The sequence below is a fragment of the Bufo bufo genome, chromosome 8 (assembly GCF_905171765.1).
Source record: "Bufo bufo chromosome 8, aBufBuf1.1, whole genome shotgun sequence".
In the NCBI taxonomy this organism is placed as follows: domain Eukaryota; kingdom Metazoa; phylum Chordata; class Amphibia; order Anura; family Bufonidae; genus Bufo; species Bufo bufo.
Genome location: NC_053396.1, coordinates 11806964 through 11824076, shown reverse-complemented (window position 1 = coordinate 11824076; position 17113 = coordinate 11806964). Strand labels below are relative to the sequence as shown.

General features: G+C 44.8%; 1 protein-coding gene across 5 annotated transcripts in view; it reads left to right on the top strand.

Moving 5' to 3' along the window:
- Positions 1-17113, top strand: part of SLC38A5 (solute carrier family 38 member 5) — a 45394-nt gene that overhangs the window by 15127 nt on the left and 13154 nt on the right. For 3 of the 5 annotated variants that reach the window (XM_040442197.1, XM_040442195.1, XM_040442194.1), the window contains exons 2-5: positions 8020-8092; positions 12892-13067; positions 13570-13651; positions 16685-16800. In XM_040442197.1, coding sequence (XP_040298131.1) covers positions 12970-13067; positions 13570-13651; positions 16685-16800 — 296 coding nt within the window. In that variant the 5' untranslated portion in view covers positions 8020-8092; positions 12892-12969. The remainder of the gene's footprint in view (positions 1-8019; positions 8093-12891; positions 13068-13569; positions 13652-16684; positions 16801-17113) is intronic. The other 2 variants (XM_040442198.1, XM_040442196.1) reach the window with 1 other exon arrangement.

Genomic DNA, 17113 nt, shown 5'->3' with positions numbered 1-17113 from the left:
AGTCATCTGAATTATATTACTAACATATGGCGCAGCGCTCGACAATCGGAGGGAAATTAGGAAATTAAATAAAATTCTCTGACATTCAAAATTTCAGGGTTTTTTTTTCGACACATTGCAGTTTTTGCCAAAATCTTGCAAAACCATGTAATGGAAAGTTATCCCCTATCCACAGACTAGTGGAACCCCTACTGATTGCGAGAAAGGGGGCCCCCAAAGTGAACCCAGTGGCAGGCCGGGGGTCCATGCATCTCTATGGGAGCTCTGGAGACAGCAGATGAATGGAAAAGCAGCGCACATGCCCGACCTGCTGGGTTCAGAGCCCCCATTTCTTGTGATCGGTGAGGGTCCTTGCAGCCGGACCCCTGTTGATCTAATGTGTTTCTTTGGATAGGACCGCGCTACCTCTGGAATCACAGAGAATCCACAATCGAAGCCAGCAAGATATTCACAAGCATGGGGAAGCAAACAGGCCAGTCAAAACCTCTCCTCCTCTCCTTTCCAGGCTTCTATGGAACACCAAAATTGCATCCAATAGTGAAGTACCGTCATGCAAGTCGGAGTAAAAACGGTTTTATTATACTCACAATGCACACGTATAAACAAGCAGTATACAATGGATCAAAATCACCCGACCCGGGTTTCGCTCGGTTGAGCTTCGTCAGGGGTACCCCTGACGAAGCTCAACCGAGCGAAACCCGGGTCGGGTGATTTTGATCCATTGTATACTGCTTGTTTATACGTGTGCATTGTGAGTATAATAAAACCGTTTTTACTCCGACTTGCATGACGGTACTTCACTATTGGATGCAATTTTGGTGTTCCATAGAAGCCTGGAAAGGAGAGGAGGAGAGGTTTTGACTGGCCTGTTTGCTTCCCCATGCTTGTGAATATCTTGCTGGCTTCGATTGTGGATTCTCTGTGATTCCAGAGGTAGCGCGGTCCTATCCAAAGAAACACTTTTACCTGTGTGAACTGTACCCACTTCACCGTCGGGACCTGCGACACCACCAAGCAACGTATTTTTGAGGCTTATTTATTTATTTTTATAACCTGTTGATCTAATAGATATCCTCTATGCTGTGGATAGGGGATGACTTCATATAACCAGAATACCCCTTTAAGGTCTCCTTCACCTACTGCTTTTTTGGCTTGAAGGGTTTTCGGTGCTGTGGTCAAGGCATTTTGCAGTAACTGTGGAAAAGAATAAACACAAATATCATATTCGGGGGTTCTCCACCTTCATGGTCTCCCGATGATCAGCAGTAATCTGTGGCACAACCATGCGGCAAGTGTTAAATTTCCCAGCAGCGCCAGTACAGGAGAAATGAAGTATTACACAATGCACTGTTCACGTAATGTACAGACCCGGCGTGTCCTCCACAGCTGCTAATAGATGAGGGTCCTGAACAGGGACCCCCTTTTAATTAGTTACTTTGGGTAAGTGAATAAGCCCAAGGTACCCCATTCTGATGATGCAGGGGGTCTGCACTATGTGCTCTGCCTGTGGATCTATAAAACAGGGGTAGGCAAGCTCCAGCACTCCAGATGTTGTGAAACTACAACTCCCAACATGCACACTTGCTCTGCTCTTCTCAGAACTCTCATAGAAATGAATAGAACATGCTGGGAATTGTAGCTTCCCAACAGCTGGAGTGCCGAAGGTTGCTGACGCCTGTTATAAATAATCGGATCTTTTTGCAGAATTTGTGCAGAATTTACAGCGTAAATGCCCAGTATTGTTCTTGTCACTTTAGGGTTTAAAGGGAATGTGTCCTCAGAAAACTATCTATTCTTTACATCACTTTTTTATGTTAAACATTAATTTTTGTTTTACTTTTCCATGTCCGTTTCTATACGTATACCTAAAATCCTGCAGTTTTCACACTGGCCACTAGTTCTGTCCTGTATAGGTAACACACAGGCAGGATTTCAACGACAGATATCACCTGTGTATAAATAACACGGGATCCACCGTTGACAATAGGCGATATCACAGCTTATCTACTCCCTCCTGACTTCTGCACAGGTCACAGAGCGTGCCTAGAAAACCCTCCCACAGAAATCAGAGGTCCCTCCTGACCGTTGTGTGTATGGCCCATGGGGCTGCTCTCAAAGAACCGCAAGTCCCAACATATTTTAGTCCTAGTGACCAGTGTAAAACTGCACGATTTTAGGATTTTTTAGTCCATCTATCTCTGTATGTATCTATGTAAATCTATATCTATTTAACAAAAACAAAAAAATTCTAAATATATATTTTTTATATATAAATATAAAAACATAAATAGGTCCTTTTCTGGTGACACATTCCCTTTAACTTAGCTTTACATTGCTGCAGTCACATCCATCACAATTCTGATTTCCTTTCAGATCTCAAGCTGTAGTAATAGTGCCCTGCTGTGGTCAGGCATTTAAAGGCTATGGACTAGTGTTGATCGAGCATGCTCGGCTGAACACGCGTATGCTCGAGTGCGATGCTCGAGTCAGTGTATTTAAATGTAATTTAGCCTCTATTTCTGAAAAGTTTCTGCTGGGATTTGAACTCCCAACCCCTTGTACATTAGAGGCAAGGATGTTAAAGGGCTTCTGTCACCCCCCAAAAGTCATTTTTCATTTTAGGGCTAATTAAAATCCTTATAGTGCAATTATTCAATATATAGTGCTCTTACCTTTTTCTGTGGCTTAGTTTCTTTAAAAACCGCACTTTTATAATATGTTAATTACCTCGCTACCAGAAAGTAGGGCGGTTACTTGCTGGTAGCCGCCGCATCCTCCTTTCAAAAAAACGCCCCCTCCTCCTGTTGATTGACAGGGCCAGCGAGCGCTCTCCCCCTCCGGCTGGCCCTGTCAGCATTTCAAATCCCGCGCCTGTGCCTTACGTGTCTTCATTTGGCGCAGGCGCTCTGAGAGAAGGACGCTCGCTTCCTCAGCACTCCCTCAGTGCGCCTGCGCCAATGACATCACCTCTAAACCCGAAAGAGAAGACGTCATCGGCGCAGGCACACTCTCAGAGCGTCTGCGCCGAATGAAGACACGTATATATATTGAATAATCGCACTATAAGGATTTTAATTAGCCCAAAAATGAAAAATGACTTTTGGGGGGTGACAGAAGCCCTTTTACCACTACACTATAGAGCAGGGATGGCCAACCTGAGGCTCTCCAGCTGTTGCAAAACTACAACTCCCACTATGCTCAGACTGCCTACAGCTATCAGCCTACAGCAGGGCATGCTGGGAGTTGTAGTTTTACAACAGCTGGAGAGCCACAGGCTGGCCATGCCTGCTATAGAGCTACATGATAACCTGCACAGAAATATAAAATACGTCTTCTGCTGAATAGGAATACTCACTACATCATAAACTACTATGAGGTTTTTCTGACACAGTTTAGCATTCAGCTTTATAGCTAAGTGGATAAGGTCCTTGCCTCTAATGTACAAGATTGGGAGTTCGAATCTTGGCAAAAACATTTCAGAAATAGAGATTAAATTTATATATTTTATATTTTTTTGTAATTGTAAAAAATGTATGGCACAAAATAAATGTGTAATTACAAAAAAAATAAAAATAATAATAATTATATATATAGATAAAAATCATCCATCTGAAATATATGATATATAATAATATATGTAAATATATTATGGCTAAAAACTTATATATACAGTGCAAACCAAAAGTTTGGACACAGCTTCTCATTCAAAGAGTTTTCTTTATTTTCATGACTATGAAAATTGTAGATTCACACTGAAGGCATCAAAACTATGAATTAACACATGTGGAATTATATACATAACAAACAAGTGTGAAACAACTGAAAATATGTCATATTCTAGGTTCCTCAAAGTAGCCACCTTTTGCTTTGATTACTGCTTTGCACACTCTTGGCATTCTCTTGATGAGCTTCAAGAGGTAGTCCCCTGAAATGGTTTTCACTTCACAGGTGTGCCCTGTCAGGTTTAATAAGTGGGATTTCTTGCCTTATAAATGGGGTTGGGACCATCAGTTGCGTTGAGGAGAAGTCAGGTGGATACACAGCTGATAGTCCTATTGATTAGACTGTTAGAATTTGTATTATGGCAAGAAAAAAGCAGCTAAGTAAAGAAAAACCAGTGGCCATCATTACTTTAAGAAATGAAGGTCAGTCGGTCAGCCGAAAAATTGGGAAAACTTTGAAAGTAAGGGCTATTTGACCATGAAGGAGAGTGATGGGGTGCTGCGCCAGATGACCTGGCCTCCACAGTCACCGGACCTGAACCCAATCGAGATGGTTTGGGGTGAGCTGGACCGCAGAGTGAAGGCAAAAGGGCCAACAAGTGCTAAGCATCTCTGGGAACTCCTTCAAGACTGTTGGAAGACCATTTCAGGGGACTACCTCTTGAAGCTCATCAAGAGAATACCAAGAGTGTGCAAAGCAGTAATCAAAGCAAAAGGTGGCTACTTTGAAGAACCTAGAATATGACATATTTTCACACTTGATTGTTATGTATATAATTCCACATGTGTTAATTCATAGTTTTGATGCATTCATAGTCATGAAAATAAAGAAAACTCTTTGAATGAGAAGGTGTGTCCAAACTTTTGGTCTGTACTGTATATATATATATATATATATATATATATACACTGCTCAAAAAAATAAAGGGAACACTTAAACAACACAATGTAACTCCAAGTCAATCACACTTCTGTGAAATCAAACTGTCCACTTAGGAAGCAACACTGAGTGACAATCAATTTCACATGCTGTTGTGCAAATGGGATAGACAACAGGTGGAAATTATAGGCAATTAGCAAGACACCCCCAATAAAGGAGTGGTTCTGCAGGTAGTGACCTGACCACTTCTCAGTTCCTATGCTTCCTGGCTGATGTTTTGGTCACTTTTGAATGCTGCCGGTGCTTTCACTCTAGTAGTAGCATGAGACGGAGTCTACAACCCACACAAGTGGCTCAGGTAGTGCAGATTATCCAGGATGGCACATCAATGCGAGCTGTGGTAAGAAGGTTTGCTGTGGCAAGAAGGTTTGCTGTGTCTGTCAGCGTAGTGTCCAGAGCATGGAGGCGCTACCAGGAGACGTGGAGGAGGCCGTAGGAGGGCAACAACCCAGCAGCAGGACCGCGACCTCCGCCTTTGTGCAAGGTGGAACAGGAGGAGCACTGCCAGAGCCCTGCAAAATGACCTCCAGCAGGCCACAAATGTGCATGTCTCTGCTCAAACGGTCAGAAACAGACTCCATGAGGGTGATATGAGGGCCCGACGTCCACAGGTGGGGGTTGGGCTTACAGCCCAACACCGTGCAGGACGTTTGGCATTTGCCAGAAAACACCAAGATTGGCAAATTCGCCACTGGCGCCCTGTGCTCTTCACAGATGAAAGCAGGTTCACACTGAGCACATGTGACAGACGTGACAGAGTCTGGAGACACCGTGGAGAACGTTCTGCTGCCTGCAACATCCTCCAGCATGACCGGTTTGGCATTGGGTCAGTAATGGTGTGGGGTGGCATTTCTTTGGAGGGCCGCACAGCCCTCCATGTGCTCGCCAGAGGTAGCCTGACTGCCATTAGGTACCGAGATGAGATCCTCAGACCCCTTGTGAGACCATATGCTGGTGCGGTTGGCCCTGGGTTCCTCCTAATGCAAGACAATGCTAGACCTCATGTGGCTGGAGTGTGTCAGCAGTTCCTGCAGGACGAAGGCATTGATGCTATGGACTGGCCCGCCCGTTCCCCAGACCTGAATCCAATTGAGCACATCTGGGACATCATGTCTCCCTCTATCCACCAACGTCACGTTGCACCACAGACTGTCCAGGAGTTGGCAGATGCTTTAGTCCAGGTCTGGGAGGAGATCCCTCAGGAGACCGTCCGCCACCTCATCAGGAGCATGCACAGGCGTTGTAGGGAGGTCATACAGGCACGTGGAGGCCACACACACTACTGAGCCTCATTTTGACTTGTTTTAAGGACATTACATCAAAGTTGGATCAGCCTGTAGTGTGTTTTTCCACTTTAATTTTGAGGGTGACTGCAAATCCAGACCTCCATGGGTTAAAAAATTTGATTTCCATTTTTTTTTTTGTGTGATTTTGTTGTCAGCACATTCAACTATGTAAAGAACAAAGTATTTCAGAAGAATATTTAATTAATTCAGATCTAGGATGTGTTATTTTTGTGTTCCCTTTATTTTTTTGAGCAGTGTATATATATATATATATATATATATATATATAAATGTTTCTGCCGGGATTCGAACTTCCAAGCTTGTACATTAGAGGCAAAGACATTAACCACTACACTATAGAGCTACATGTTAACCTGCCCAGAAATATAAAATACGTCTTCTGCTGAATAGGAATACTCACTACATCAGAAACTACTATGAGGTTTTTCTGACACAGTTTACCATTCAGGTTTATAGCTGAGTGGATAAGGTCCTTGCCTCTAATGTACAACGTTGGGAGTTCAAATCCCGGCAGAAACTTTTCAGAAATTAGATTTAAATACACTGGGGTGTCCCCAAGCACTGACTCCATATATGGATATAGCTATATATGGAGTCAGAGCAGGGACTCCTAAGCCGAACTAGAGTCCCGACAACCTCCCCTCTTCAGAGCAGGGGGTGCCTGGGGTTCTCCCATTGACTTCCATTGTGCTCGGTCGAACACTCCAGCATCGCGAAGTGTTCTACTCGAGCACCCGAGCACTTTTGGTGCTCGATCAACACTACTATGGACACCTTCTGGGCAATTTTTTTTTATTGCATTTTACTCATTTTGGGGTAAAAATCATGTTTTCAATTGGTCTTTATTAAAAATTTACAGCTGTTTTTGAAAAACAGGGATTAAAAATCAGTCTGTCTGCAAAATATCACTTGCGTGAATATAGAACAGGCTGCGATTTTCATGCAACGCACAAGTGATGCGTGAAAAACAATGCTTATGTACACAGACCCATTGAAATTAATGGGTCCGGATTCAGTGCATCGGCATACTCGCTCGTGGTGAAAGAGGCCTAAGGCGTTCTTTTGGCGGGAAGCACATGGATTTCTACAAGCCCTATATTCAGATGAATAGAACTGCTTTTCAAACACACAAGTTTTTTGCACTGAAACCTGCTGCGGGTGAAGTAACCCTTACAGCAGTAACATATCCCGCAGCTCTGGATGTGAATGGAGTGGGTTTACGCCACGACCCTAACGCGGCACATGTGGCATGGCCAAAGATCGCAGTGTAGGGCTGTCTACTTTCCAAGTAATAGCAACTTTTATGTAAGTGAATGGTGTCGCGTTGTAACCTGAAAGTTGCCGGGACCGTGGTTTTCTTGCGATTTTGCAAAATGGTTCAGCCACACACCGCAGAAAAATCTGCAGCAGACACTGACCTGTGGTGCACATTTTAATTCCGAAGCATGATGATTTAATGCTGCAGGTTTCCACCATGGATTTTAGCCTTTGCTATGCGCAAGATGAAATCTGCTAAAAATCTGCATATCTGCGGATTTCCACCACAGTTCAGTTTCGACTGTGGCCTTTTCTGCAGCGTGTGGAGGAGATTTTTTGTGAAATCTCATGCACTTTTCTGGTACTGTAACATGCTGCGGATTTTCCACCTGCCAGACTGTGTCGCAGCGCATCCGACACTTGCAACCATACTGTAAGTGGGATACCGGAGCGCCTGACACCCTAACAATTGGGCTACGGAGTAGTCTCCTACCTACTGAGTCTAGCGGGAGATGGTAATGTGGGTGACACTCAGCGCCTAGGGTGACACACATTGTACCCGCTGCCTACATCACAACTACTCCAACAGGGTCGCATTGTGACCCACACTTTGCCACGACCGGGACAGAACAAATCGCACAAAATCCAGGTCCCAATACAACCACATCCACTCGCACTGGTTTCCATTACTTCCGGCAGTGGCCGAGGCCGCCGTACAGTCCAGGCTTTGGGGTCAGTGAGGGGTTTTCAGGGGTGTACACGAGGTGCTGACTTACTGTTTTGTGTCTCGCAGGATAGGATGGAAAAGGTCACTGTCTGCTGTAGAAGACTGTAACACACCACCAGCTCATCACCATCCGGCACAGGTAGGTGCACTCATTTACCTCTGTAAACGTATGACCACAGTCAACCGTTTTGGAATTTTTACAAAAATGTACTTGGTTGACAACCAATATGGGCACCCACTGGCAGCTTTCACAATGGTTGTCACACAGCTTTTCTGGAATCCTGAAAAAAAATAACCTAGTTATGCAAGGATACGGGCGCTTAACTAGACCCGCGTGCCAGTCAGTGGCCAGGGAAAGCCTGATATAACCAGGTGAATCAAGTTTTTGGGAAAGAAAAGGACGAGTCAAGGACTCTTCATGAATGCACAAGAAGGTCTATATTCGCAAAAGGAGGCGAGGAGGTTTATGAAGGCCTCCATTGAGATGACAGGGTAATTGCTGGTCACTGGCATCTGCGGAGCAGCTATTAAAAGACATGAGGCTTCTCCCACCCTCCGTCCAGAAAACGCCCCGCGTCACTGCTTATATCTCCTGCAAATATTTATGTCTATGAAATATTCTGCTTTTGCAAGGTTGTGCTTAAAGGGCCACTAAACCTAAAACATGGAGCTTGTAAGTGTGCGGGAGCGTTATCAGGCTGACACGTGGAGATATGGGACATAACGGAGGAATCATGGGGGTCAGGGATTGTCCTGGACTTCCCATTACACAGTCAGCCTCTCCCTAGCTTGGAACGGCTGATAAAAAGAGAACAAAATTCTGCGTTCCAATAGCAAATTAAGAAAAGCTAATGGAGGGGGGTAAGGTGCAACCCTCAGACATATCAAAACATGACAATTAAAGGGAAGCATGTATGACCTACTGGCTGGATACATGATAAATGCAAGATTGGTGGGGGTCCGACCCAAATAATGGCGGACCCGATCCCCGTTGCTCCGCAGTTAGGAGGATATTGGTTGCAGCGGCAGGAAAGCAGGTGCCTATCCGCTTCATTTAAAGCCTATGGCATTGGCAGATACAACTGATCTCTGACAACTGGTGGTGGGGCCAGCAGTCAGACCTCCACCAGTATATGATTTTCCAGTGGCAAGCTTATAAATGTTTCTGGCTGGATTATCCCTTTAAGTTCAGGGAAAACATTGGGTGGTGTCAACCACACTTTATCTTACATGAGCCATCAATGCTCGGCCCACCTACCTAATAACCACAGCATCTACGGGGTTAAATACCAGTTGCAGCAGATTACTGGTTGTATTTTACAGCCGACATCTGCCGCTGACGGTTTCTCACCCATGCCATAAATTTAAGGCATATTGCAGAATGGGGTTAAAGGGCTTCTTCACTACAGTGCCAAAGTTTTCTTTTTAAATGTGCCCAAACTTAGTAACGCATTATAAATGCAAATATCCATAGTAACCACTGTGTGCAGCACGGACAGCAGCTAGACGGGCCCGGTTTGACTCCATAAGGTCCTGGTAGGTTGTCACAGGGATCTGGAGCCATGATGACTGCACACCATCCCACAGCTGCTGGAGGGGGCGTGGGGGGAGGAACTTTAGAACGAACACGACCATCGAGGTGGTCCCACCTCAATTGGGTTCAAGTCTGGGGAATTAGGGGGCCGGGGTAGTACTTGGAAGTCTTGGTCCTGCTCTTCTAATCAGTGTCGGACATTTCTAGCCATGTGACATGCCGCATTGTCTTGCTGGAAGATCCCATCCGCCCCAGGGAAGACAATCAGTATGTATGGGTGTACGTGATCTGCCAGGATGGATTCATACCCAGATCGTGTCAGCGCGTCTTCCACATTTATGAGTGGGCCCAGAGAATGCCCCGAAACTTTCCCCAGACCATAACGCTGCTACCCCCAGCAATGGCTGCAGAGTGCTCTCTGATGTTTTTCGCCTGACACGCCAATGTCCATCAGTTCCATGAAGCAGAAGCCGTGACTCATCGGTGTTCAACTCTCACATCATATACCCACCGAGGGATATGTGTGCAGACTGCCTATCACATGCCTTATATACCGACCGAGGGATATGTGTGCAGACAGCCTATCACACACCTTATATACCCACCGAGGGATATGTGTGCAGACAGCCTATCACACCCCTTATATACCCACCGAGGGATATGTGTGCAGACAGCCTATCACACCCCTTATATACTGACCGAGGGATATGTGTGCAGACAGCCTATCACACCCCTTATATACCCACCGAGGGATATGTGTGCAGACAGCCTATCACACCTTATATACCCACCGAGGGATATGTGTGCAGACAGCCTATCACCCCTTATATACCCACCGAGGGATATGTGTGCAGACAGCCTATCACACCTTATATACCCACCGAGGGATGTGTGCAGACAGCCTATCACACACCTTATATACCCACCGAGGGATATGTGTGCAGACCGCCTATCACATTCCTTATATACCCACTGAGGGATATGTGTGCAGACAGCCTATCACACCCCTTATATACCCACCGAGGGATATGTGTGCAGACAGCCTATCACACCTTATATACCCACCGAGGGATATGTGTGCAGACAGCCCATCACCCCTTATATACCCACCGAGGGATATGTGTGCAGACAGCCTATCACACCTTATATACCCACCGAGGGATGTGTGCAGACAGCCTATCACACACCTTATATACCCACCGAGGGATATGTGTGCAGACCGCCTATCACATTCCTTATATACCCACCGAGGGATATGTGTGCAGACTGCCTATCACACACCTTATATACCCACCGAGGGATATATATGTGTGCAGACAGCCTATCACATCCCTTATATACCCACCGAGGGATATGTGTGCAGACAGCCTATCACCCCTTATATACCCACCGAGGGATATGTGTGCAGACAGCCTATCACATCCCTTATATACCCACCGAGGGATATGTGTGCAGACAGCCTATCACACCCCTTATATACCCACCGAGGGATATGTGTGCAGACAGCCTATCACACCTTATATACCCACCGAGGGATATGTGTGCAGACAGCCTATCACACCCCTTATATACCCACCAAGCTGTGTGTGTGTGTAACGCTTCTATAGAGAATGTATAGTCAAACAATTCATACATCCCTCGCTGAGGGGCACTTCTGGAAATCGGATCTGCTTCTGCTGTCATGTTATTTAATATCTGGTTAAAAAAACTCCCTGCATCGATGTAAGAGTTTATTTTTAAACATGTCACCATACAGAGCAACTCCGCCCTCCCGACACCTGCACGGCACAACATGGGGCCTAAGAACTCTCACAGGAAGTCTACATCTTATGAACTAGCTAACCACAGGGTACTCCTTCACTGCAGTACCCCCCGATACTGCGTCGTACCCCAGCGGGTCTCCAGGTGTCCTTAAACTACAACTCCCAGTCAGCAAAATAAAAATCCAGAATCTTTTACTTAAAAACTAAATTATTTCTGCCTGGAGAGCATCAATAAGCAGGTTTATTGCTGATGACAGATCTTATTATGGGTTTATTAATTAGCTCTAGTGTGTGTGTGAACACAAAAGCATATTAACAGGTAAATATCCTAATAGTCTAATGAATGAATATATAAAATGTCCACTGGATATACATTAGAGTCAAACTGTCATGGAATGATAAAAAGATCTGTCAACAGCATCTTGTTGGTAGCTTCCATTTTACCACCTTGTACAAGGTATTAAAAAAAAAAAAAAGTAGAAGATACAAAAAACTATCAAACCATTAATAAAGAGAGATGTTGAATTCTAGATTCTCAACCTGTAAGATTGCAAAATTGCGCAAAATTCACATCACGTTTTATGCCTCTGTTTGACGTACACGTTAGAAATAAAAGGATACAAAAACACAACACACCACGTTCTTGTATCCTGCACAGTCCGGTAAAATAAAAGTCAACTTTTTTTTTACAATGGAACTCTATGGTGAATGGATGCCACTGTATGGCATCAGTTTGAGGCATCCGTTTAAAGTACACGTTTTTTGTATACGCTAAATGGATAGGAAAAAGGCGACGTGAACCCAGCTTAACAATGGAAGATGGTGATCATGGAAATATCTGGAGAAAGTGCCTGTATTTCAACAAGACCATATTCACTATCATTAGGCTTCCATCACAACCGTTCCAGCCGGTAGACCATGCCGGGAATCGGCCGGACAAAAAACTATTTGTGCACCTCTGCCTGACCCCATTATAGTCAATGGGGTCTGGCGGGAAGGCTGTAGCATCCGGCGGCCCAGAGAACTCCAGCAGGCTGTTCTCTCCGGGAACAGCCTGCCACAAGTGTGAACCTAGCCCAAAGTTTAAGTAGCCCAAAACTGCGATCTCACGGCATGTCGCCCTAGTCTTAGTGAATATAGGGCCAACGACAGTCAAACATGGAGCGTCACGCTAGAAGAGTTTTTTTTCACCTGTGCTCAGTGATTGACAGCTCCTCCCAGTACATATGTATTAGGCTACATGCACACGACCGCTGTGTGTTTTGTGGTCCGCAAAACACGGATGGCGTCCGTGTTCGTTCCGCAATTTGCGGAACGGCACGGACAGCCATTAATATAACTGCCTATTCTATGTTGCATTTTCTTTGCGGACCACGGAACGGAGCAACGGTTGCGGACAGCACACGGAGAGGCGTCCGCATCTTTTGCGGCCCCAATGAGGTGAATGGGTCCGCATCCAAGCCGCAAAAACTGCAGCGTGCATGTAGCCTTACTATACATCAGACCCAACAGATAGTGGGTATATGGGATGATGTCTTGTGATCAACCCAAAAATGTAAAGTAGGAGTAATAATTATTTTGTCAGTAGGATATATGTTATCCACTTTTGCTCATTAAGGATCTCTCCTGTTCCTCCCGTAGGGTCGCTGCTCTATACCATCTCCTCTTGTATTGTCCTTTGTGTCATCAGTTCATTAATAAAGGTGTTGGGTGCTCATTATGGAAATGGACAACTTGGGGGAAGGCGAAGACTCATATATCTTGAACGGGAGCGTGCCCGAAAGCCTGAACACAGACAGAGTGACGCTGGACGACGGGTAGGAGAAGACCTGGAGATGGAACTATTTTGCTATACGGGAACCAGATAACTGGAAGACCGTTCATGTCAAATGGATCTCATAGTGCAGGGATCAGCAACCTTCGGCACTCCAGCTGTTGCGAAACTACAATTCCCAGCATGCTACATTCCTTTCTATGATAGTTCTTAGAAGAGCAGAGCAAGTATGCATGCTGGGGGTTGTAGTTTCACAACAGCTGGAGTGCCGGAGGTTGAAGACCCCTGTCATAGTGGTTCAGATTAGACCAATGGCTGTACCTGTTATGTGATCTAACGTGAGCTCTACTATTTTCAAGGGTGCGATCTTGAATTTGATATTTTTGGGTTGTGCCAGATTTGTTACTTACACTGTACAGAGATGACAAATTGGAGGACATATTGGGTCAGCGTTTTTCTCGTACGTAATCTGTGGTAAGATGACATGCATGTTGGAAACACGCGTCCTTCATGCGACTAATCATGTGTATATATTTTTATTTGAGATATGAGGCGGAGGAGCAAGTCGGGCTGGAGCAGGTGGGCTTCCTGCAACATGTGTCAAGTCAGAAAAGCCAGTTCACTGATGTAAGTACTGATTTCCCCAAATGATGCCACCATAAAGAATCAATTTTCTGCATCTACTCCGTCTTAGGAAAATCTGATTAATAAGGCGGCAGGTTGAGATAGGTAATGGCAACGGGACAGAGGAAATTCAAAACTGGATTTTTGGTAGCAGGTTGCCCACAGCTTTCCCTCATATACTGCAATGTGAGTTGTGTGTGATCTGTCTGCGAGTTTAATACAGCCAAATCGCAACTCTAAAATTGTCCTCTTACAGACAAGTCGCATACATTTTTTACTTGCACAACCAAAGTAGACATACAGGTGAAACTCGAAAAATTTGAATATCGTGCAAAAGTCCATTTATTTCAGTAATGCAAATTAAAAGGAATTGTATTAATGCAGCTTAAAATTAGAATTTTGTGAAAAGGTTCAATATTCTAGGCTCAAAGTGTCACCCTCCAGTCAGCTAATTAGTCCAAACCCCCTGAGCAAAGGGGACCTCAAAATTGAGACTTTGGGGTTTCAATAAGCTGTAAGCCGTAATCATCCAAATTATAACAAATAAAAGCTTGAAATATCTCGCTTTGCCTGTAATGAGTCTCATATGTTAGTTTCACCTTCTAAGTTGCATTACTGAAATAAGTGAACTTTGCACGATATTCAAATTTTCACCTGTTTATCCTTAGAATTAGGCCGTTATTTGAGTCCGTGTTCAATCCACATTCTTTGCGGATCAAACACGGAGCCATTTGTGCGCTGTCCGCATCCGTGCAAATGTGTCCTATTCTTGTCCATTTTGCGGGCACAAATAGGCATTTCTATTACGAAGGCTGCGGATCTGCTGATCTGAAAAATACATACAGTCGTGTGCATGTAGCTTTAAAGTGGTTGTGCAGGCCAGAAATATCGATGACCTATCCTCAGGATACCTGGTCATCAATATCTGATTGACGGGGGTCCAACTCCTGGACGATCAGGAGGCCGCCCCCCATGTGAGCGATGCTTCCTGTTCATTACACTGCCCGTTGTCTGAGAAGTTTCACTTGAATGGGGCGAGTGCTTCTAATTACACTACGCCATCGCTCCGAGGAGACGACGAGTAGTATAATGAACAAGAAGTAGTGCTCACATGGAGCACCTCCTCCTCTTCAAACTGCTGACCGGCGGGAGTGCCGGGTGTCAGACCCCCACAGATCAGATATTGATAACCTATCCTGACAATATGTATGGCCTGCACAACCCATATAAGATTTTATTGTTTCCCATGGGATACTTCTTTGATGTGCTCTTTGAAAGCCCCTTACAGTAGAGTCATTGAAAAGACCAGTTTCAGGATGTCTGACAATCTCGAGGGACCATGTAAATAACCTGCACTCATTGATAATCCTCCATTTTCTTCATATTAATGTCTCCGCTAAATGTGGCATTAGAAGGAAAAAGGTCTTTGAAAGTGAATCCTAAACCCCAAGAGATTACTTTCCTTAAGAGATCTTGACGTCATCTACTTATGCAATCTTTAGGTGTGAAATCTGTCAAAAAACCACTCTATAGTAAACCATCCAAGAAAGAGACTCTCCAGAAAATTGTTGTCCTTGGCAAGAGGAGACCTTCTGAAGATCTGAACTTGCCATGAGCAACCCTTAGATACCAAACTGTTGATGGCAAGTGGCAGCTCCATACATGAGTACCTCTAGAAAAGTATTCGTTGACAACTAATCACTTGTCAAACTCTGAAAGTCCAGGAACAGTCGATGATAACTAAACAATCCAATCGGTCCAATCCGTAATTCATTAGATATTGGTCAGAATATTGATGCCCCCCCCCCTCCACCCGTATAATGTCTACTTCTGCCTGCAGATATTCCGTGAATCTCAATGATAATACGCTGAAGTCACGTCTGATAGACGTCTGTCCTTGAAGCTCTCGAAACGTTGTTAGATAACGAGGGCGTGAATATTTATGCTCATGTTCTTGGAAGATCATCGAAAATAGTCTCGTAGCATTATGGCCGTCAAGCCGCCATGTTTTTTGTTTTTTTTAATGGTATTTTTGTGACCAAAGTGGGACAGAAACAAACTATGAAGATATACGTCCTATTAGTCTCTAGGATGCAGACTGATCAGTCACGTTACTGATTTTCGGCATCCGGGGAAATCAAGAAACATTTTCTTTCTAAAACTTTTGACCAAATGGCCATTGTGCCCACTAAGGACTTGCCTTGATAAGATGAGAGATGCCAGTCGCTGAGGTGACGACCCTATAAAACAAATATCAGTTTATAGCCGTTGAATAGCATTTCTCCAGTGCACGACCCTCAGAGACTTTCTGCTCGTAAATGGTTTCGTCATCTCTTCACGGACGCTTTCTCTGGCTATTGAGACTCTCTGTGCGTTACCATCACCGTCAATAAGAACACAATGATCTCTTAGATTATTGTGTTATAGCTCATCTCGTCTTGTCTCCAGGCAACTAAGGATAAAGACATAAAGCTGCCGAGTCGTCTTGTACCTTCTCGGGAACAGCTGGTTGTAAAGGAGCGTAATCAGCGCCGTCTGCGGTTCCCAATTTCTTCTGCGAGGCTGTAGTGTTAAGACGTGTGCGGTTAAAGGGTGAATCCATTCTGCTCGAGTGCAATATCTTTCCTCTTGATGTCGAACTCATAGGGGGTCCAAGTCGCTGAGATATAGGGAGCCGTTTGAAGGGTACTGATACTGTACAGCCGCTCTGGCTAGGACATGGAGGGAGTGCTGTGGTCCCTGGCGATTTGCCGTCCCATTAGGGTATTCTCCATTACTAGGTTACTGTAGGAAATGTAAACATGTGACAGACACAGAGACATTGAATGACTAGGGATCAGTAAACAAGTTGTGTCCGTGCTCGGGGAGCAGATAAATGTTTGGATCACTGTTCACTGATTGCTCTAATGACCCGATATATACGTCATTGCCTCAGTCCAGCCCGGTATATGTTACCCTGAGTTATGTATGAGTCCTCTGTAGGTATCAGAATCATATACTTATTGATCACAAGTCCTGCGCTGTTTTCTTCCACAGTTTGACGGAAAGACGTCTTTTGGGATGTCCGTGTTTAACCTGAGCAATGCCATCATGGGCAGTGGAATCCTGGGCCTTGCCTTTGCTATGTCTAACACAGGGATCATTCTGTTCATGTAAGTATCTGCCCCCCTCTGACTATACACAGTCTCCTGGCTCCGGTCCAGGTTGCTATCAGTTTGGGAAAGTCCTTTCCATGAACAGCTTCTCCAAGTGGAAGGATTGGAAGCAGCTGCTTCTGGACAGATTGCAGGCTGACATTCCCACAGTCAGTGCACACTGCCCGCCAGCTGTACAGATACAAGACCTGCCTCTTATAATGTACAAATATACCTTCTGTCTACTGTACAGATATACGGCCTGTTCATAACTACTATACCCATCTGCAATACAAATATATAACCCCATCTATACAGGCATAAGGCCAAT